This window comes from Mustela nigripes, chromosome 14, assembly GCF_022355385.1.
Source record: "Mustela nigripes isolate SB6536 chromosome 14, MUSNIG.SB6536, whole genome shotgun sequence".
NCBI classification, from domain to species: domain Eukaryota; kingdom Metazoa; phylum Chordata; class Mammalia; order Carnivora; family Mustelidae; genus Mustela; species Mustela nigripes.
In genome coordinates, this window is record NC_081570.1 from 78,305,058 (window position 1) to 78,329,115 (window position 24,058).

The window sequence follows — 24,058 nt, forward strand, 5'->3', positions numbered from 1 at the left end:
ATGACCTGAGCCGAAGGCTCAGGTCATGATCCCAGCGTCCTGGGATCGAGTCCCACATCGGGCTCCTTGCTCAGCAGGGAGCCTGCTTCTCCCTCTGCCTCTGCCTGCCATTCTGTCTGCCTGTGCTCGCTCTCTCCCCCTCTCTCTCTGATAAATAAATTCAAAAAAAAATCTTAAAAAAATATATATATATTTAGTGGTCATGTCTCCTTAGGCTGCTCTTGGCTCTAACAGTTCATAGACTTCGCTTGTTTCTGGGCAAGTATTTTGTAATCATTTGTAATCATTATGACTTATCTCTGTTTATGTTAACCTTGATCATCTAGTTACGGTAGTTTTTAAAAAATTTTTGCACTGTAAAGTTATTCTCATCACCATCCCCAAAGTTACTTCCAACCCATCTCCCATTTGCACACTGTACTCTCTGGAAAGAAGTAACTGTACATAGCCCACACTTAAGGAATGAGAGTTATGGCTCATCTACTTGAGGGAATAGTCTATCTAAATTATTTGGAATTCTTTTGCACAAGAAATTTTCCTCTTTCTCCCCTTTTATTTATTTAATCATTTCTATATATCAGTATGGATTAATACTTATTTTGTACTTTGCTTATTTATTTTGTTGCTGAAATTGTTACAGCTTTAGCTATAGGACCTCTTTCAATTTGTTTTTGTGTCCCTTTGACATCTCCCCCCAACATCATTGTGTGTGTGTGCATGTCTATGTGTGTGTAGTAGTTCCTTATTTTTTGGACAATAAAAATGCTCTAAGCTCATATGTCCTAGAACCAACCATTTCTCTAATGAACCCTGGTTCTTTTATTCTGATGGTATTAGAAAATAGTATCTGGGTACTGGGTGTGCTTGTTTGCTGATTCTTTTAGGTCTCTCAATGTATGTATGTATACTAATTTGCATATATGCACATAGCTATAAATATTTCTATATGAATCAATCTTTTAAAAAAAGGTTTTATTTCTTTATTTGACAGAGAACATGAGCACACAAGCAGGGTGAAAGAGGCTCCCCACTGATCAGGGAGCCCAATGAGGGCTTGATCCCAGTACCCTGAGATCATGACCTGAGCCAAAGGCAGATGTTTAACCAACTGAGCCGCCCAGGTGCCCCCTAAGTCCATCTTTGTATTAAGCTAAATATAAATTATATTGATGTCTCCAGCACTAATCTGCCATCACACAGATCATCCTAGTCTACTCTTTTATTCATCTTAATCTTCTGTAGCAGTAACAAACTTGGCTTTCATCATCCAATATGTAGAAGTTAATTCTTCAGTTCCAGTATTCCTGTATAATGGTTTCAGAATTGTTAATTCCTACTTCATGGGAAATAACTTCACCAATTGGAGTACAGTGTTCCTTTGTCTTTATTCTTATAGTCTATACTCATTTCCAAAGTTATTTAGGTCAGGACCTTTCTTTTCTACTCCCTTCAGTGAGGTTATTTCATATATTTATATGCAGTTAGATTCTTCTGTCACAGTCTACATTTCACCCTAGGGTCCCCTGACCACCTCTCGAGTGTTTTGTTTTTTTTTTTTTTAAAGATTTTATTTATTTATTTGACAGAGAGTAATCACAAGTAGATGGAGAGGCAGGCAGAGAGAGAGAGAGGGAAGCAGGCTCCCTGCCAAGCAGAGAGCCCGATGCGGGACTCGATCCCAGGACCCTGAGATCATGACCTGAGCCGAAGGCAGCGGCCTAACCCACTGAGCCACCCAGGCGCCCTCAAGTGTTTTTGTTTTAATTTATGTACATTAAGGTTCATTTGTGCTGTAAAGATCTATAGGTTGTATAAATGCATATTGTGTTACACCTATCATTACAGTATTATACAGAATAGTTTCAACTAAAATTTCCCTGTGTTTGATGCCCTATCCAAATTTCTGGTAGTTTTTTAAAAAAATTATTTATTCGACAGAGAGAGAGATCACAAGTGGACAGAGATGCAGGTAGAGAGAGAGGGGGAAGCAGCTCCCCACTAAGCAGAGAGTCCAATGTGGGGCCCGATCCCAGGACCCTGGGATCATAACCTGAGCCAAAGGCAGAGGCTTTAACCCACTGAGCCATCCAGGTGCCCCTCTGGTAATTTTTAAAACTGTCTTCACAGTTTTAACTTTTCCAGATTGTCATATAATACAAACAGCAGTAACCTTTTCAGACTGGTTTCGTTTGCTTAGTAATACGCATTTAAGATTCATCCGTGTTTTTGTGTAGTTTCAGACCTAATTCCTTTATTATCACTGAGTAATATTCTGTTGTTAAGAATATATCACAGTTTAGTGATTTACCTATTGAGGGACATTATGGTTGTCTTAGACTTGGTGATTATGAATAAAGTTGTAGACATTTGTGTGCAAGTTTTTGTATGGCCATAATTTTCACATCAGATGGTTGAATACCCAGGAGTGTGATTGTCAGATCATATATGGTAAGATTATGTTGAACTGGTAAGAAACTGCCAAACTATCTTTCAAAGTGCCCATACCACTTGCATTTCTTTCTTTCTTTCTATTTATTTGAGAGAGAGAGAGAGAGAGAGAGAGAGTGAGAGAGAGAGATAGAAAGCATACCCAAGAGTGGGGGGTCAAGGAGGGGCAGAGGAAGAGAGAAAGAGAACCTTAAGCAGGCTCCATGTCCAGTAGGGGCTGATTTGGGGCTTGATCTCATGACCCTGAAATCATGACCTGAGCCAAAATCAAGAATTGGTCACTTAATCAACTGAGCCACTGAGGCACCCCCAACTTGAATTTCTACTGGCAGTAGTGAGAGTTTCTTTTGGTCCTCATCTTCATTAGGAAATGATTTTGTCTATTTTTTTGGAATTCAGTCATTTTGTGTATTGGTATCTCATTTTACTTTTTTTTTTTTAAACTTTTTAAAAATTTTAAGTAGGTTCCATGCCCCAAATGGGGCTTGAACTCACAACCCTGAGATGAAGAGTCAACATGCTCTACTGACCAAGCTAGCCAGGTGCCCTCATTTTACTTTTTTCCTAATGACAGAGGATCTTGAGGATATTTCACATGATTATTTGCCATCTGTATATCATTGGGAGCTTTTTTTTTTTCCAGATCTTTTGCTCATTTTAAAGTAGGTCGTTTGTTGTCAAATGTTGAATTTTAGGAATTCTTTTATATTTTGGATGGAAGTCCTTCATCTGAAATGTGATTTGCCACTACTTCCTCCCTGAGACTTGTCTTTTCATTCTCTTAACAGTGTCATTTACAGAGCAAGTTTTAAATTTTTTGTTGAGTTAAAGTTGACATACTTTGTTTCAAAGGTGTTCAACATTATCATTCGATATTTGTATACATAGTGAAGTGATCACCAAATCTAGTTATCATCCATCATCATACAAAGTTATAAAAAAATTTTTTTCCCTTGTGGTGAAAACTTAAGATTTACTTTTTGGGCAGCTTTCAAATATACAATAAAATATTACTGATCGTAGTTGCCCTGCTAAAGTTTTTAATTTCTTTTTCCATTAGGTTCTACTTTTTAAAAAATTAACATATAATGTATTATTTCTTTCAGGGGTACAGGTCTGTGAATCATCAGTCGTACACAATTCACAGCACTCACCATAGCACATACCCTCCCCAATGTCCATCACCCAGCTACTCTGTCTCTCCCCTCACAGCAGCCCTCAGTTAAGTTTTTAATTTTAATAAAATTGAACTTAATGGTTTTTTCTTTTTCTTTTTTCTTTCTTTCTTTATTTTTCTTTTTATTTTCTTTCTTTTTTTTGTACTTTAATATTGTATCTAAATTCATTACCAAACCCAAGATCCTATGTCTTCTTCTGAAAGTTTAGGGTTTTGTATTTTATATTTAGACCTCTGGTGAATTTTGAGTTAACTTTTGTGTGAGTAAAAGGTCTGTGTCTAGGTTTACTTTTTTGTATGTGGATGTCCAATTGTTCTGGAACCATTTCTTAAAAAGACTGCCCTTTCTCCATTAAATTGCCATGGTGCTTTTGTCAAAACTCAGTTTTAACCATATTAGTGTAGATCTGTTTCTGGCCTCTGATCTATGTGTCTTTTCTTTCAACAGTACATGATGTCATGAGTACTGTTAACTATATAGTTTCTTTTGAAATCAGGTAGTTGGAATCCTCCAACTTTGTTCTTCCTTTCCAGTTTTTATTGGCTGTTTTCGCTTTTTTGCCTTTCCATATAAATTTTATTTAATTAATTTTTTTAAAAGATTTTTTTATTTATTTGTTTGACAGAGAGAGATCACAAGTAGCAGAGAGGCAGGCAGAGAGAGAGAGAGGAGGAAGCAGGCTCCCCACCGAGCAGAGAGCCCAATGCGGGGCTCCATCCCGGGACCCTGAAATCATGACCTGAACCAAAGGCAGCGGCTTAACCCACTGAGCCACCCAGGCGCCCTATTTATTTAATTTTTTTAAAAGATTTTATTTATTTGCGATAGAGTGAGAATGAGCAAGAGTGAGAGAGAGAGTGCACACAAGGTGGGAGGAGAAGCAGAGGGGGTGGGAGAAGCAGTCTTTCTACTAAGCAGGGAGCCCCACATGGATCTCCATCCCAGGACCCTGGGATCATTTCCTAAGCCAAGCAGACACTTCACTGACTGAGTCACTCCAGGAGCCCCTCTAATATAAATTTTCTACTTTTTTTTTTTTTTAAGATTTTACTTATTTATTTGACAGAGATTACAAGTAGGCAGAGAGGCAGACAGAGATTTACAAGGAAGCAGGCACCTTGCTGAGCAGAGAGCCCGATGTGGGGCTTGATCCCAAGACCCTGGAATCATGACCCGAGCCAAAGGCACATGATTTAGCCCACTGAGCCACCCAGGCGCCCCTAATATAAATTTTAGAATCACTTTGTCAATATCTATAGAATAGCTTTCTGAGATTTTGATTGGAATTGCCTAAATTTTTAAAGTCATAAATTGGTGAATTTTGTCAAATGCTTTTTTGCATCTATTTTAATGATCACACTTTTTCTCCTTTATTTTGTTAATATGCTAGATTACGTCACTTGAATCTGAAATGTTAAAGCAATCTTGCATTCCTATAATATTTCAACTTGATTATGATATTTTATTCAATGTATTTATTGCTGGATTCAGCTTGCTAATATTTTGTTGAATATATTTTCATCTATATTTCTGAGACAAGTTGACCCATGATTTTCCTTTTTTGTATTGTTCTTGTTAGGTTTAGGTCTCAGGATTATGTTGGCTTCATAAAATGAGTTGAAAAGTATTTTTTCTTTTTTTTCTATTTTATTTTTAATAAAAATTTATTTGAGGATGATTGATTTTATATCTTCTTAAATGTTTATTTGACTTCACTGGGGAAGTCATCTTGGCCTGTAATTTTCTTTCTTAAGTAGATTTTATTTTTATTCTTTTCTTACAGTTAAGTTTATTATATTTAGAATTCATTAGAATTATATAATAGAATTATTATATTTAGAGACCCCGAATCACTAAGGAAATGTTGAAAAACAAAAATAAAACTGGCGCATCACGTTACCTGATTTCAAGCTTTACTACAAAGCTGTGATCACCAAGACAGCATGGTACTGGCATAAAAACAGACACATAGACCAGTGGAACAGAGTAGAGAGCCCAGATATAGACCCTCAACTCTATGGTCAAATAATCTTCGAGAAAATATAAAGGAAAAAATATACAGTGGAAAAAAGACAGTCTCTTCAATAAATGGGCTGGGAAAACTGGACAGCTAAATGTAGAAGAATGAAACTCGACCATTCTCTTACACAAAGATAAACTCAAAATGGATAGAATTCACATATAATCAAATTCAGACAGTTAAAAGTCCAATTTGATGAGTTTTTTTTAATTTTTAAAAATTATAAAATTTTATTTCCACTGTAGTTATCATACAGTGTTATATTAGTTTCAGGTGTACAATATAGTGATTCAACAGTTCTGTGCATTACTCAGTGCTCATCATGGTAAGTTGTGCTGTTAATCCCCTTCACCTACTTAAGTCATCCTCCTTCCTTCCTCCCCTCTGGTAGCATCTGTTTGTTCTCTATAGTTAATAGTGTGCTTTTTGGTTTGTGTCCTTTTTTCCCCTTTGTTTTGTTTCTTAAATTCCACATATGAGTGGAATCATACAGTATTTGTCTTTCTCTAGCTGGCTTATTTGACTTAGCATTAACACTGTCTACCGCCATCCATGTTGTTGCAAATGGTAAGATGTCATTCCCATTAAATAATATATATACCTCTTCTTTATCCATTAATCTATCAGTGAAAACTTGGGTTGCTTCCTTCAATCTGGCCATTGTAGAAAATACTGCTTTAAACATTGGGGTGCTTGAGTCCCTTTGAATTAGCATTTCTGTATTCCTGGGTAAATATCTACTAGAGTAATTGCTGGATTGTAGGGTAGCTCTATTTTTAACTTTTTGAGCACCCTCCATATTGTTTTCCACAGTGGTTGTACCAGCTTGTGTTCCCAGCAACAGTGCATGAGGTTCTTTTTCTGCATATCCTCACTGACACTTGTTGTTTCTCGTTTTTTTTTTTTTTTTAGTTCTTCCGACAGATGTGAGGTGATATGTCACTGTGGTTTTGATTTATATTTCCCTGCTAATGGGTGCTATTGAGCATGTTATCATGTGTCTGTTGGTTATCTGGACATCTTCTTTGTAGAAATGTCTGTTCATGTCTTCTGTTCATTTTTAACTTGGATTGTTTGCTTTTTTTTTGGTGTTGAATTGTGTAAATTCTTTATGTATTTTGGATACTCTTTGTTAGATATGTTATTTGCAATTATCTTCTATTTCATAGGTTGTCTTTTAGTTTTGGTGGTTGTTTCCTTTGCTGTGTGGAATTTTTTCATCTTCATGTAGTCCCAGTAGTTTATTTTTGCTTTTGTTTCTCTTGCCTCAGGAGACATAGCTATAAAAATGTAGCTATGGCCTAGGTCAGAGTATTTAACTGACTGCTCTCTTCTAGGACTCTTAGGGTTTCACTCCTCTTTTTGCTAGGATTTCCAGGTCTCAGTTTTAAGTCCTTAATCCATTTTGAGTTAATTTTTTTATATGATGTGATAAAGTGGTCCAGTTTCATTCTTTTGCTTGTAGCTGTCCCTTTTCCCAACACCATTTTTTTTTTTTTTTTTTAAATTTATTTAGTCAGAGAGAGAGAGCGAGAGCGAGCACAGGCAGACAGAGTGGCAGGCAGAGTCAGAGGGAGAAGCAGGCTCCCCGTGGAGCAAGGAGCCCGATGTGGGACTCGATCCCAGGACGCCGGGATCATGACCTGAGCCGAAGGCAGCTGCTTAACCAACTGAGCCACCCAGGCGTCCCCCCAACACCATTTTTTTTGAAGAGACTTTTTTCCCATTGTATATTCTTGTCTCCCTTGTTGAAAATTAATCCTTGTCCAGATTAATCATGGGTTTATTTCTAGGTTCTCTATTCTGTTCTGTTGATCTATTTGTCTATTTTTTCCAGCACTATACTCTTTTGATTACTACAGCTTTGTAGTATATCTTGAAATCTGAGATTGTGATACCTTCAGTTTTATTCTTTTTTAGAATTGCTTTGTCTAATGGTCTTTTGTAGTTTCATATACATTTAAGATTATTTGTTTGAATTTAGTGAAAAATGCTGTTGGTATTTTGATAGGGATTGCATTAAATCTGTAGATTGCTTTGGGTAGTATAGGCATTTTAAGATTTTTTATTTTTAATTTAATTTATTTATTTGACAGGGAGAGACAGTGAGAGAGGGAACACAGCAGGGGAAGTGGGAGAGGAAGAAGCACACTCTCCGCTGAGCAGGGATCCTGATGTGGGGCTCGATCCCATGCCTCAGGATTATGACCTGAGCCGAAGACAGATGCCTAACAACTGAGCCACCCAGGCACCCCTAGAAATTTTAACAATATTTGTCCATCCTATCCATGAGCATGGAGAATCTTTCCATTTTTTGGTGTTGTCTTCAGTTTCTGTTTTCAGTGTTTTATAGTTTTCAGAGTACAGTTCTTTCACCTCTTTGGTTAGGTTTATTCCTAGGTATCTTTTACTGTTTTTACTACAATTATAAATGGGATTTTTTTTCTTGTTTCTCTTTCTGATACTTCATTAGTAGTGTATAGAAATGCAGTGGATTTCTATATAATGATTATATGTCCTGTGACCTTACTGAATTCATTTATCAGTTCTAATGGAAATTTGGTGGAGTCTTTAGGGTTTGCTATATATAGTATGTCAACTGCAAATAGTGACAGTTTTACTTATTCCTCATTAATATGGATGCCTTTTATTTCTTTTTCTTGTCCAATTGCTGTCACTAGGACTTTCAGTACTATGTTTAATAAAAGTGGTGAGAGTGGACATCCTTGTCATGTTCCTGACCTTAGGGGAAAGCTCTCTCACCATTGAGTATGAAGATGGCTGTGTGTTTTTTATGTGTGGCCCTTACGTTGAGGTATGTTCCCTCTAAACCTACTCTCTTGAGGATTTTTATCATGAATGGATGGTGTACTTTGTCAAATGCTTTTTTAGCATCTATTGAAATGATTATATGGATTTTATCCCACTTGTGTTGATGTGATGTATTGCTTTGATTGATTTGCAGTTACTGAATCACCCTTGCATTTGCATCTCCCACTTGATCCGTAGTGAGTGATTGTTGGATCTGGTTTACTAATATTTTGTTAAGGATTTTTGCATCTGTGTTCATAAGAGATATTGGCAGTTGCCTCAGTGGAAAAAGTTACCTAAAATACTTGGGTCAGGGACACTTCGGTGGCTCAGTTGGTAAGCGTATACTTTCGGCTTAGGTCCTGGGATCAAGCCCCACATAGGGCTCCCTGCTCAACAGGAAGCCTGCTTCTCCCTTTCCCACTCCCCCTGTTTGTGTTCCCTCTCTCACCGTGCCTCCCTCTCTCAAATAAATAAAATCTTAAAAAAAAATACTTGGGGGGCGCCTGGGTGGCTCAGTCGGTTGAGTGTCTGCCTTCGGCTCAGGTCATGATCTCAGGGTCCTGGGATCAAACCCCACATTGGGCTCTCTGCTCAGCAGGGAGCCTGCTTCCCCCCTCTCTGCCTGCCTCTCTGCCTCCTTGTGATCTCTCTCTCTCTCTAATAAATAAATAATTTTCAAAAAAAAAAACCCTTGGATCTGCTCTTTTGTTTTCTCTCTTATAATTTGTCTCAAAATCTACCATGATGGTATCTTTCTGATGCTTTCAAATCATTCTTGCTTTCTTAAAAAAATTTCTATATATATTATGTATATATATATTTATATGTATTTCCCATTTTTCCCCAGCTGTTTTCAGGAGTGTTGATCTGAGACAACCTAGTAAACCATTGCCAGAAGCATATTTTTCTTCTCCTTCTAGCTCTCCATTCTTTCATACCATTCTCCACTAGAATATAACATTGTTCTGTGTATCTCCTTTAGTGCTATATTCCTAGCACTTATAATAGTGCCTAGCACTATTATACATACTTGTTGAATTAAAGAATGAATGGACATTTTATGTGAAAAGGTAGAATGAAATTCAAAAGAAAATATCTTTTTTATTATTTCTCTCATCTAAGATACTGCTTTTCTTTAGCACAATTGGGTAAATTCTGAACTTGAACTCAGGACCTTTATGGTTCTAGTGCCTTTCTTATTAATACTCCCTTAAAATGTTAAATAACATCTTTTGTTCTTTATTTCTCCATTTGCAAATAATTTATTACTCTTGCTCATGAATACAGTTTCAATCATTATTAAAGGTAAAGAGCTTTAAGAGGAAAAAATAAAAAAGATAAAAAGGACATTGGAATTAATGTTCTAATTAAATAACCAAAATATTTAGGTATATGAGGGTGCCTGGGTGGCTTAATTGATTGTGTCCAACTCTTGATTTCAGCTCAGGTCATGATCTCAGGCTTGTGAGATAAAGCCCCATGTCAGGTTCCCTGCTGGGTGTGGAACCTCTTAAAATTCTCTGTCTTCCTCCTCCTTCTCCTCTCCCTCCACCTCTCCACCCCACTCATGCATGTGCTCTCTCTCTAAAAAACAAAACAAAACAAAATTTAGGTATAAATATCAGTTTATATTTTTTATTATTATAATCCTAACAGTAAATACAAACAAGACAAATAGATTATTATGTTTAAAGAGTTAAGATTTAGAGTTTCAGAGAAGCCCTCCTACACTGTTGGTGGGAATGTAAGCTGGTGCAGCCACTCTGGAAAACAGCATGGAGGTTCCTCAAGAAGTTGAAAATTGAGCTGCGCTATGGCCCAGCAATTGCACTACTCAGTATTTACCCTAAAGATACAAATGGAGTGATCCAAAAGGGTACGTGCACACAAATGTTTATAGCAGCAATGTCCACAATAGCCAAACTATGGAAAGAACCTAGATGTCCATCAACTGATGAATGGATAAAGAAGAGGCGGGATATATATACAATGGAATACTCTGCAGCCATCAAAAAGCCGAAATCTTGGGGCGCCTGGGTGGCTCAGTGGGTTAAGCCGCTGCCATCGGCTCAGGTCATGATCTCAGGGTCCTGGGATCGAGTCCCACATCGGGCTCTCTGCTCAGCAGGGAGCCTGCTTCCTCCTCTCTCTCTCTCTCTGCCTGCCTCTCTGCCTACTTGTGATCTCTCTCTGTCAAATAAATAAATAAAATCTTTAAAAAAAAAAAAAAAAGCCGAAATCTTGCCATTTGCAATGACGTGGATGGAACTAGAGGATATTGTGCTAAGCGAAATAAGTCAATCAGAGGAGGATAATTATCATGTGATCTCTCTGATATGAGGGATTTGAGAGATAGGGTGAGGGGCCATGGTGGGTAGGGAGGGAAAAAATGAAACAAGATGGGACCAGGGAGGGAGACAAACTGTAGGAGACTCTTAATCTCAGAAAATAAACTGAGGGTTGCTCGGGGGTGGGGGGAGATAGGGTGACTGGGTTATGGACATTGGGGAGGGTGTGTGCTATAGTGAGTGTTGTGAATTGTGTAAGACTGATGAGTCACAGACCTGTATCCCTGAAACAAATAATACATTATATGTTAATAAAAAATAAGTTTTTTGAAAAGATGTAGAGTTTCATAAAAATTATATTTTGCATAGTACATAAATGTTTACCTGTGTTTTTTCCCCTCCCCTTCCTTTTAGAGCCATTTTAAGTGCCAGATCTAGTTATTTTGCTGCAATGCTGAGTGGCTGTTGGGCTGAAAGCTCCCAAGAGTACATAACTCTTCAAGGGTAAGCATAATTCTTACAAGGCAGCTTGCCTACAAATAATACTTCATACAAAGCACTTTTTATGAATCTGATTTCCCCATGTGTTCAATGAAATGTTTCTCATGTTGTAAAATTAATCAAAGTACATCTTCTGAAAATGAGAGTTAGTATGAAACATTTAGCAATAGAGATAATGTGTCAGTCTTCTCAGGCTCTTATAACAAAATACTACTACTAGGTGGCTTAAATAACAAAAATTTATTTTCTCACAATTTGGCAAGATCAGAGTGCCAGCAAGGTTTGTGTCTTGTGAGAGCTCTTACTAGGGTTGCAGACCGCTGGTTCTTTGTATGAGCTTAATGACTGGCCTTTCCTTAGTGCATGGGTGCATGAGGAGATGAAAAGAAGCGAGAGGGAGAAAGAGAGAGCTCTCTGGTGTATCTTATATAAGGACCCTGATTTTATTTTATTTTTAATGTTTTAAAAAGATTTTATTTATTTATTTGACAGAGAGAGACACAGCAAGAGAGGGAACACAAGGAGTAGGAATGGGAGAGGGAGAAGGAGGCTTCCTGCTGAGCAGGGAGCCTGATGTGGGGCTCCATCCCAGGATCCTGGGATCATGACCTGAGCTGAAGGCAGATGCTTAACAACTGAGCCACCCAGGTGTCCCTAATTTTTTTTAATACTTTATTTATTTATTTATTTATTTGACTGCACAAGCAGGTGGGGCAGCAGGCAGAGGGAGAGGGAAAAGCAGGCTCTCTGCTGAACAGGAAGCCTGATGTAGGGCTCCATCTTAGGATCTTGGGATCATTATCTGAGCCGAAGGCAAACACTTCACAGACAGCCACATAAGTGCCCCAAGAACACTAATTTTAGTACATTAGGGAGGGCCCCACCCTATTACCTCAGTCAACCTTAATTCCTTATAAGCTGCATTTCTAAATATAGCCATGTTGGAGAATTGGGCCTCAGTATATAAATTTGAATGGGTGGGGCTGTAAATATTCAGTCTACAAAAGGTAGTTTCTTTACTTTTCTTTTATTTTCTTTTTTCTTTTTTAAAGAATAACTTGGATAGGTGTGGATTTCATTGACCTACCATGAGGCAATGGTGAATCTGCACAATGGTGGGGTTTATATAAACTGCCAAGATAGTTATGAAAGATGAACTAGTACCTTAAATGGTAAGAAGGAACCTTTTTTGGTCACAGATGATCTCTGTGAGATTTTGTAGTATGGGGGAGGGCTTTCTCAGTAGGAAAATTGCCTGGGAGTTCTGAGGGAAACTCTCAGCTCCGCATCTTAGCCAGAGGTTTGGGTGTAGAATAGTGATAGTGGCAATTCCATGACAATGGATGCATGGAAAGTATTGATAAAGTCTTACCATTTATTCGTCACCCTGGCCTATGATCTGGATTCTTGGTTGCAGAACATATATCCAAATGCTTATCATTTTATAAAAGATGGAGTCTTGAAATATTATTTATAAGAATATATAATATGTTTTTATTTTGTCCTTTTTTCATATTTTATTCATTTAGTAGAAATCAAACACATGCAAAAGGACCCAACCCCATTTTCTTCATACTAGGGCCCTTTGAAGATTGTGTTTTAATTATACTACTATAGTTTCAATATGCATATCTAAATGTATTTTGCAACCTGTCTTTTGGATGTAATTTCACCAGCTGCCACCATTAGTGATTTCAATTATGTATCCATGGAATTATGTGGATGCCCTTATTACAGTGTGTTTTTTAAAGAAAAAAAAAGACTAGTGAAATAAAGAGACAATAATGGATGACGTAAAATTGCATATAATCACCAACTTTTTACTTGATATTGCTACTAAAAGGAACTTCCTCTCTAACTAATTTGTCCTCCAGCCACATATGACAGATTTGTTTTTCTTCTGTTTTTCTTTCCCTCGCTACTACAGCATTAAAACATTACATGAATTGCTTTGGTGATGTTAAAAAAAATAATATTTACTCTAAGTAACCCTGTTTCCCTATTTTTCCATGGGCTGCTCTTTTTTTAAAATTTACTTAAACAAATTTTAATTGAGAAGTAATTGATATTTAACATGTATTCGTTTCAGGTATACAACATAATGATTTGATTTATGTATATATTACAACACATATTTTTCATATGAGAATTTTTAAAATGTACTCTCTTAGCAACTTTCATATACATAACATAGTATTGTTAACTATAGTTACCATGCTATAAATTATATCCCTAGGATTTATTTGTCATAACTAGAAATTTATACCTCTTGAACACCTTTACCTTTTGCCCACCCTCCTACCCCCTGCCTTTGGCAATCAGGTGGTTTCTGATTATGGAAGATTTTATATGCCAACCTAAAGAGTTTATTATCCTGTGGGCAAAAGGAATGTATAGATGGAGCAGTGAAATTTTATCATCACTATTGAAAAACAATCTGAAATGTATATATCCTACTGTTAAGATCTCTTTTTTTTATGATGAATTTAAAATATCCACTGAATATAGAAAGAATAGTACTAGTAGAGGCCAGAGTCTACACTGGTATAATTTTGGAAACTTGTCCAGGGACTGTGTTTCACAGTTTTTAGACATTATTTTAAAGAACTGTCAATCCACTCTCATTAGAACTGAATTTAATAGGAATTTAAATAAAGAGATAACTAATTTGACTCAAAAATGCAACTTTTGACATTTGTTAAAAAAAATCACATGATTCTGTGTAGTGAGATGAAAGTCAAAAGAAGGATATGATTATAGGATCTTAATTCTACAGCAAGGGAAAGTAATTTAGAGAAAGCACATGTCTAATTTTTTTTCTGGAAGAAATCTTAGTCCCTTATAGGTTTAGTGACATCTTCTACTATCTGATGCCTATTATGTAACTCTTTCTTCCTTTCTCCAAATAGATTCTGTCCTCAGCAGTAATAATACCTTACAGTAACATCATGTATTTTCTGGGCTTCTTCTACATTTACTATGCCCTTTAATTTTTAGAATCAGTCTTTCAGAAAGCAGGTGTATTCATATATTGCAGATGAATAAAAACAAGATCAGTTAAATTAAATATCTTCCTGGAGTCACCTCCTAAATAAGTGCCCATGCTGAATATAAATCACATGGTTTTTGATACTTAATTCAGTGTCCATTCCACCACAGTCACTGGAGAATTTAGAACTTTCCCACTGGCATGGGAACTCTTGAGTTAGTGCAGACTACTCTTCTGCTCCACTGTTTATATCAGTGATTTTCAAACCTTATCCTATAGGACCCTAAAGTTCTTGGCAGGTATGTTAGGGAACATGTGACATGGGATTAGGATCTCAGGGGAAATGTGTATGTGAAGGGGCACTCCTTCAACCTTAGCTGCTCCACTTTTATCTGTTTTATATTGTTTAAGATGACCTTGGAGTTAAGCTGTAGGAATAAAAGCAGTCCCTAATCAGCCCTCATGAGAGATCAGATTAAACAGTCAAAACCCACAGCCTTTTGAAGGTGAAGCCTACTTACGAGGTCCATAGACAAGAAAGAAGTAGTACCATCAACTAGTGGTCTCCATTACCTTACATGTAATTTTCCATCCTTGATAATGATGGATATGATGGATAAATATCTCCTCTTATAATCTGGCTTGACTACCACTGACCAACTTTAGTAGCTTGCTCAAGGGAAAGCCAAATGTAAGTAGCTAAACTTGTTTTAGTTGAGCAGTTGGCTCTTGGTTTCGGCTCAAGTCATGATCTCAGTGGGTATGAGATCGAGCCCCTCATCAGGCTTGTACTCAGAGGGGAGTCTGCTTGAAGGATTCTTTCTCTTCCTCTCTTTCTGCCCCTCCCCCCAACTCCTGCGCACGTGCACACACACACACACACACACACACACAGTCTCTGTCTCTCCAAAATAAATAAATAAAGCTTGAAAAAAAAATCACAACTTTTTGGACTTTTTATATATATTTTTAAAAGATTTTATTTATTTATTTGACAGAGAGAGAAATCACAAGTAGGCAGAGAGAGAGAGAGAGGGAAGCAGGGTAGGCAGAGAAAGAGAGAGGGGGGAGCCGGCTTCCTGCTGAGGAGAGATCTCGATGCAGTATTGATCTCAGGACCCTGAGATCATGACCTGAGCTGAAAGCAGCAGCTTTCGCAGGCGCCCCAGGAATTTTTATATTATACTAAAGTAACCTACAAAATAGTTCTTACTTCACATTAGCTTATACTGTAAACTTGAGTGGATGTTTCCATGGGTAATGTAGTATAGTAGAAAGATCATGGACTTTGGTGTCATTATAGACAGTCCAACATCAGTCCTAACTTGTTACATTAGTTTAGGGACATTGCTTGCCTTACCTGAGTTTCCTAAGGCTATTGAAAGGATTAAACAAGATAGTACTTGGTATGTAGTATATAATGTTTATTAATACTTGTCTTTTCTTCTTCCCTAGATTAAATTATTCTCATTTTCTGGCGAGAAAAGGGTTCAAGTAAGGGCCATTACCAATACCAGGACAGCAGTGCCTGCTTTGCTTGATCAGCAGCCCTTTTTGGAACTGTGCCATTGTTATATTGCAATGTATGCAGGATGTTTTTTGCAGTAGATTAGAATGAATTCCTATCTTTCCTTACAGAAAAGAATCATAGTGTTTTTAATGAATTGGTACCTCATAGACATAATGCACATGATATTTTTCAAGAGGGACGGCCTTCAATAAATTGAGATAGGAATAGCAGAGTCCCTAATCCTAGTTCTACCTATGCCATGGTTTTGGGAGGTAAAAGGAAATCCTCCAGTTTTGGTGGAAGAGGGGGAAATTTTCCACATCCTGCACTGGAAATTGAACCACAGCCAATATAACTAACTCCACATATTTACATCTTATGTAAATAGAAGTCTTTCAGTGGTGGCTTGGGGCTTTGGAGCAAAAATTTAGATTTTCTCAACTCCCTTGGAGATTCCTGGGATTGCACTGAATTTTCAGGATGATCTTCTAAAATATAAACTAGATGGATTTCTCTTCTGACCAAAATTGTTCAGTGCCTCCTCATCACAGTTAAAATCAAACCCAAATCTTTAGCACAGCCTGTAAGATCCTATATGACCTGGCTCCTCGGTTTTTTTCCATACTGTCCCACCAAAAGTTAACTATAGCCCAAATCTCCAGTTACCCCCTTTTATGTTATCTTATTGTGTTATTTTCATGGAACTTTTCACTATTAAAATTGTCTTCTTTATATCTTTGTTTATGTATTTACTCTCCATGTCCTCCCTCTAAAATGTAAGCTGCTTATAGCCTCAAGGTCTAGAATAGAGCCTGTCATTCAATAAATTTTGAATGTGAATGAAGTAACTTATGAGTGAGTCCTTATATTACTTTAGCCCACACACAAAGAATCCTTAAACTTTAGGAAGCATTAATGAAGCACAGAGATTTTAGCAGATGAGGTACATGTTTATTCTCTGGTCTTAGAGCTCTAATAGATTTTTCTCCTTGAGTCTATGCAATGTTTTTATATCCTAAAAGCTTTTATTCTGAGAGGGACAGCATTTTAAACAGTAAACATTTAAATTTTGATAGTGCTTTCAGTCTTTCCATTTAAACTGTAGGCTTTTGAAGTGATTTGTTGTTTTTCTAGGCCAGTTGATTATGTCATTATAAATACTTTTAGTAAAAATGCAAATGACTTACAACAATGTAATGAGAATGCAGCTTAGTAAAACATCTGTAAAGCTGCAGGAAAATGGTTTCTTGTCATTTTTATAACTATCATATATATTGATATATAAGCTCAAATATGTAGAGTTTGCAATTTATTTTAACAAAACTACTTTTGTTTTTATTTAGTCAGTGTTATCTTTTACTTAAATATGTCAAGTCTTGAAAGAAACTGTTATTTAAACATAAATGATCAGTTCTCACTAACAATAAGAATGGCCCTTGAAATTTTGAGGAGAGGTGCATGGAATAGTATAAATTCTAGTAATTATGCTAGTGTTCTGGATTAACAGACTACAGTTAATGTGGCATAATTATTCTGAGACCAAATTTTCTCATTTCCATAATATAAAAATGAGAATATGTAGAGATTTAACTTTTTTCCTAAGTATTAAAGATGTGGAGTTTCTTAAAACAGCAGAAACCAGTACTTAGCCATTGTAGAAGACAGTAAATTTGCATAAAATTAATTGAAAAATACTTGTGTATTTTCAATGCAATGTTCCTCTGAAGGGTTAGGAAGATGCCCTAAGTGCCTTAGTAAGCCATTCATTAAACATTCTTCAAACATTTACTGAGCATATGTTATATAAAGACAATAGAATCAGACACTTTTCTGAGTCCTTCCCTGTGGAACTTTATTTCTTTTCTTCTTGCCTGCCTTCTTTCTTTCCTTTAGCAGATATTAGATAAAATTCTTTAAAAACTGTAGGAGGGCGCCTGGGTGGCTCAGTGAGTTAAAGCCTCTACCTTCGGCTCAGGTCATGATCCCAGGGTCCTGGGATTGAGTCCCGCATCGGGCTTTCTCCTCACCAAGGAGCCTGCTTCCCTTCCTCTCTCTCTCTGCCTGCCTCTCTGCCTACTTATGATCTCTGTCTGTCAAATAAATAAATAAAAACCTTAAAAAAAAAAAAACCACACACACACACAAAAATCCTGTAGGAATCTTATCAGCACTGTTCCCACTGATTTCACTGCATAGCTCCTATATTGTGTGAGTGAAGAAAATTCTTCTCATTCTGGGGGGTATTGAATGAATGCTGACATTCAGCTGCTACTAGAAATGCAAGGATGAATCTAAGACACAGCCTACCCTAACAGAACTTAGTCTAGAAGGAGAAACAAACGTGTAAACAAAAATATTACAAGTCAGTTTGATAAATGATAATGGAAATGTATAGTGTAGTGTACTGCTTTAGAGCCTACACTTTAGAGTCAGTCAGCCTGGACTTATAGTGTATCACTAGCCTTTTGGCTATGGGCAAGTTACTTAATTTCAGTTTTTCATTATAATAAATAATAATAATATATGTTGTTAGTTATTATGTTGATAAAATAAGCAAATGGCATTCAAAATACTTACTAGCTCAGTAACTGGCTCATAAGTGCTCAATGAATGTTAGTTATTACTGTTTACCATTCAGCGATTTTTTTTTTTTTTTTTTTTTTTTTTTTGCTTTGGGGACATTGAAGAAACATTCAGAGATAAAAAGCCACATGTCTAGTATCCAAAAGATGAAATAAGTAGAGAGGGACAGCATTTTAAACAGTAAACAGTTGTACTAAGGCATAGATGTATAAGGAATTATAAGTAGTTCAGGTATAGGAAATGATAAATATGTTCATTTATCTTGGAACAGTTGCTAGAGAGGGAGAACTAGAGGTCAGATGATAAAAGAACACTATATACCAAGCTAAGGAATTTGGACTTTTTTTCTATGGGCTGTGGAGAATTGTGGAAGGGTTTTCAGTCTAATACTAATATGGGAAATGGGATATGAAAGGATTATTTCAGGTAGGAAACCCCCATGAGAGAGAACATATAATCATAGTACAGATGAGAGAAAATAAGAGGCTAACCCAGAGTAGTTCGAAGAGAAATAGAAGAGGCTGATTTGAAGAACTTTTGAAGGTATAAGTGGTGGGATATAATGAAGGAAGGAATTAAGAAGAATCTCAGACTCTAGGTTTATAGTTTATAATCTAGATGGTATTAGAGTTGAGGTGGGTGAATAATATGCTTTATTCCTGTTCAAAATAATATGCGAGAACTAGCAGATGAAGTAAGAAAGCATTTCTGTTATTATTTTTAAAAGATTTTATTTATTTAATTTAGAGAAAATGTGTGTGCAATCAGGGGCGGGGCAGAGGGAGAAAGAGCGGGAAAGAATCTCAAGCCGACTTCCCACTGGGCAGAGAGTCCTATGAGGGCTCCATCTCATGACTCTGAGATCATGACCTAAAGCCAAAATCAAGGGTCAATACTTAACTGAGCCAGTCAGGTGCCCTAAATTTCCTTTATTACTGATAAAAACTGTTAAAGCAGTAAAATGTGTGTTAATGCAAGAACCAAAGTTTACTTGCTTACTATGTCCCTTCTATGACAACCCACCTGAAAGTAAGTCTGACATTTGTTGTAGATGCACTTCTTCCCAATCACTTCTTCATACTTGTTCAGCGGAGAAGAAGGAAAAAGGAAATCCAGTTACCTCTCATCTTGAGCTCCTCCTGACCAATGACCAGTGATTGTTGCCCATGAACCAGATAATTCAGTCCCCTTGGCACAGAGGCAGAGGGTGAGACAAGATGCAAGAAGCCCTATAACAGTACTATGAACAAAATGGGAATAGCAGAAAGGAGACTGAATCTGGGGTACTGGGGGAGGTGGGAAAGAGGAAGGAGGCCATGAATTCAGTTTGAGATCCAGTAGTTAGTAGGACATAAAAATTATCACTCCAGGCTACTTCTTAAGTCATGTCTTTACTTTTCACCTATGTAACAGGGATTTTGGTCAAACTAGAGCAGCTGGATAGGTATTACAAATTCAGAAATCTGTACAGCATAACAAGAATCTTTCTAGTGGATAGAGTTGTTTATCTGGGGCTTTAAGAAGACCAGAGGCCATTTGCCAGTGACGCTGAGGAGAGGATTTTCTAATGAGCGAGAGATTGTATTGTGACTTCTCAGATCCCTTCTAACTCTAAAAGTTTGTTACAGGGACACCTGGGTGGCTCAGTTGGTTAAGTGTCTGCCTTCAGCTCGGATCACGAGTCTTGGGATTGAGACCCTTTCTGGGCTCCCTGCTCAGTAGGGAGCCTGCTCTCCCTCTCCCTCTGCTGTTCTCCCTGCTTGTGTTCTCTCGCTTTCTCTGTCAAATAAATAAATAAATAATAAATAAAAGTTCATTACAGAAGATGCTCAACAGGTACCAGTGATTTAATAACATATTAATAACATTGTGTAACATATAAAAATCTATAGCTGCATTTATACTTCATTTTAGATTAATGGAATAACTGCATGGATATTATTTGAAGAATATATTCTTCAGGTAAAAGTGAGATTAAAACTTTATCTTGACTAAAATTTTATGAGAAAATAGAATGTATCATTGATATCAGTTAAACTTTAGTTATTTCTGGATTTGAATTAAGTTTTCTTTTATTTTTTAGTATAAACCATGTAGAAATGACTGTTATGATGCATTTTATATATGGAGGAACTTTGGACTTTCCAAACAAAGCTAATGTTGGGTATGTATTACTTTTTAGTGATTTTAAATATAAAAAGTTTTAATACTTTGTGGTTTCTGCTTTGTTGAGCTATGTTGTAAAGTATCAGTGAAGTAAAAACTTCACATTTATTATTTTGCCGTATCTTGTGTGTTGGAAATATCTAAAAACAGTAGATCACCTTATTTAGAAGAAAAAGATGATCTAGCAATTCATAGTTAGAAGACTAAGAAAAGTATTTGACTCTTATTTTGTTCAAAAATGCTTATATTTGTTTTGGAAAATAGAAATAGGTTTTTATAAAGTAAAATCGAATCTTTATCAAATTTTGAACATTTATCTTACCACTTTATTTTTAGATTTTAGGATTACTCTGTTAAGCAGCAAAAGAAAAGGAAAAAGAAAAATCTTAACATTACTTCAAGAATATAGGTATCCTGAAGAACAACAATGGTTGTGGAGCTCTTCAGTGATATGCCATCTAAATTGCTAAAATCATTCTGGAAAGTGAAATATACCTTGCTCTTCTAATTTTTTTGATGTCCTCTTCTTTTATTGCTGTACGACTATCAAACAAATGAAAGCTGCTCCTTTAATTTAAATTTTCATTGGTTCCTTTAATTACAAACTGAATAAATATAATTTTGGAGGGAAAGTGTCATGAGTCACAGGGATTAAGTACTGAAGTTTTCCCCCCTGGAAACCTATATGAAATTTTATAATGCTCTCAAGGCTTGTCGGTTTCCTAATACCTAAAGGAAGTGTGGTACTGGGAAATAAACTTGCCAAATGAAAGAAGCAGTGGAAACTATGAGTCATTGGATACTGTTTCTAATCTCATAGTCATTGATAGGGATTTTCATTATAATAAGCATCAATTAATTACCCTTCTCCCAAGTAAGGTTTTATTATACAAATTTGTTACAAAGAGTTTTATAACTTTTACAGCCTTCGAAGCAGCTTCCTGAACTTTGATATATATGGCATTGAAAATATGAGGGGATTTTGATTGAAACATCTCCAAATTTACTTCTTGTTATTCTCCACTAACCAAGTCATGTGACAGTGCTTTCAATTTTTGACCTGTGTCCTTTTTATTACCCATAAAGGATATTTATTATATAGCAGAGGGAGTTAGAGTTAAAATAATTCAAATTATTATTTTTTCTAAACAGACTATATATTATCAGGAAATTATTGTGTGTTATTTCTTGGTTTTTAAATTGGAGAATTAACATGTATCTATTTTTATTTTAGCCAGATACTCAATATGGCTGATATGTATGGACTAGAAGGACTAAAAGAAGTAGCAATCTATATTTTAAGAAGAGATTACTGTAATTTCTTTCAGAAGGTAATTATTGAGTCTCAGAAATCTTTTACCCAATGCTTAAAGTCACCCATTATTACCTACTGGATTTTTAACTCTGGTAGTGAATAGTGCTTTCAGTCTTAAAATATTAAGTCAGTTTAATTTATGGGAACTCTTGTTGAGAAATAGCTTGTATAGTATGTTTGCCAAAAACCAGAAATTAATTCAGATTATTTAGCTAAAATAAAATTCACATGCGTTTATCAAGATGACATACGAGCATCCTTTATAATTTAAAGGTAGAATATACACTTGGCACTCAATCAGGGTTTGGAATTAAGAGAAGACAGTCAAGGACCAAAGTTACCTTCTCCATTTATCAAACACATTTATCACAAGTGTTTCACTGATCCTTTCCCCTGAAAGTACACTGTTCCTTCCTCTGACTTCTCTTTATAGCATGTACTTGGGGTGGAATATAATTCTCTCAGTCTCCCCAGGCAGAATATGAACACTAACTTTAACTTTAGTTTATGCAAACATAAATTTATTGTCTAAAGAAGGATCTCATACTATGCATTTGTACAGATGTCATTTTGTACATTATTCTTAGATTCTCCATTGTTTTAATTTACTCTGTGACTGATAGGTTATTTTTTATTTTCTAATTTATGCTCTTTTACATTTTCTAAATTTTCTACAATGGTCATGTATTACTTTTTAAAATATTTTATTTATTTGAGAATGGAAGAGAGAGAGAGAGAGAGACAGAGCATGAGCAGTGGGAGAGGGACAGACAGAGAGGGAGAAGTAAGTTCCCTACTGGGCAAGGAGCCTGATGTGGCCTTGATCCTAGGACCCTGGGATCATGTCCTGAGCTGAAGGCAGACGCTTAACTGACTGGAGTCACCCAGGCACCCCCATATATTACTTTTATAATCAACAGAAAAAACAAATCTTTTTTTTTTAAGATTATTTATTTATTTATTTGGCAGAGATCCTAAGTAGGCAGAGGGCAGGCAGAGAGAGAGGGGGAAGCAGCTCCCTGCTGAGCAGAGAGTCCGATGCAGGGCTCGATCCCAGGACCCTGAGATCATGACCTGAGCTGAAAGCAGAAGTTTAACCCACTGAGCCACCCAGGCGCCCCCAGAAAAACAAATCTTAAAAGAATTGTTTTACATTAACATTTCCTTCTTTTTCTTTTTTAATTTTTTAAGATTTTATTTATTTATATGAAAGAGAGAGACACAGTAAGAGAGGGAACACAAGCAAGAGGAGTAGGAGAGGAGAAGTAGGGTTCCCGCAGAACAGAGAGCCCGATGCAGGGCTCAATCCCAGGACTCTGGTTTCATGACCTGAGCTGAAAGGAGATGCTTAATGACTGAGCCACCCAGGTGCCCCTCAACATTTCCTTCTTACCGGGTACTTCAGACCACAGTATGCATTGTATGAATTGTAATTGGGTAATTTTAATAATTTGAATGATATTTAAATTTAGATTTTTGTGTTAGGTAGGACTTTGCCTACCTCTGTATAAGTTGTAACTGAGGAACCACTCCATGAATAGTTGCATATAGCACCACCTCCACTACCACTCACTCAGAGTTTACAGAGAAACAGTTATAAACTCCTCAGCTACCTTTAATCAGTCATTCACTCCAGTTGTTACAAGTAAGGGAACTAGAAGAAGAAGAGTGGTCTGTGGTGTCCTCAGCTTTGTAGAAGGTGAAGGATTAAGGATTTGATGAAAGATTTTCCTTCTCATTCATCTGCTTCCCCCATCTTCCCAGCCAAATTAAAGTTAGGAGGGAGATACAAACATATCCTGAATAAAGATTAAAGATAGAGGGTATCTGCAGTGAGGAGATAGGTATTACCCTCAGATGGACATATACCACATGTATAAAATCAACCCACTCTGGAGTTTCCATTTAAGAATAAAAGAAAATGGGGCACCTCTGTGGCTCATCTGCCTTCAGCTCAGGTCGTGATCCCAGGGTCCTAAGACCAAGCCCCACGTCAGACTCTCTGCTCAGTGGGGAGTCTGCTTCTCCCTCTCTCTCTGCTTCCTTCTATCTTTCTCTCTCTCTATCAAATGAACAAATAAAATCTTTTAAAAAAAAGTTTAGTAAAGAAAAAGAATAAAATGGTAAGAGATTTCTTGGAGTCTGGAATATGGCTGAGAAACCAGTGAGAGTATACTCAAATGTGGGGATTTCTAAAGGGAGAAGTCAGTACTAGCTTGGTTATTAGGGACAATTCCTATTATCAT

General features: G+C 36.6%; 1 protein-coding gene across 4 annotated transcripts in view; it reads left to right on the forward strand.

Annotated features, from left to right (window-relative positions):
• Positions 1 to 24,058, forward strand: part of BTBD8 (BTB domain containing 8) — a 107,072-nt gene that overhangs the window by 48,268 nt on the left and 34,746 nt on the right. For all 4 annotated transcript variants that reach the window (XM_059375374.1, XM_059375375.1, XM_059375376.1 and 1 more), the window contains 3 exons: positions 11,163 to 11,252; positions 20,415 to 20,495; positions 21,732 to 21,828. In XM_059375374.1, coding sequence (XP_059231357.1) covers positions 11,163 to 11,252; positions 20,415 to 20,495; positions 21,732 to 21,828 — 268 coding nt within the window. The remainder of the gene's footprint in view (positions 1 to 11,162; positions 11,253 to 20,414; positions 20,496 to 21,731; positions 21,829 to 24,058) is intronic.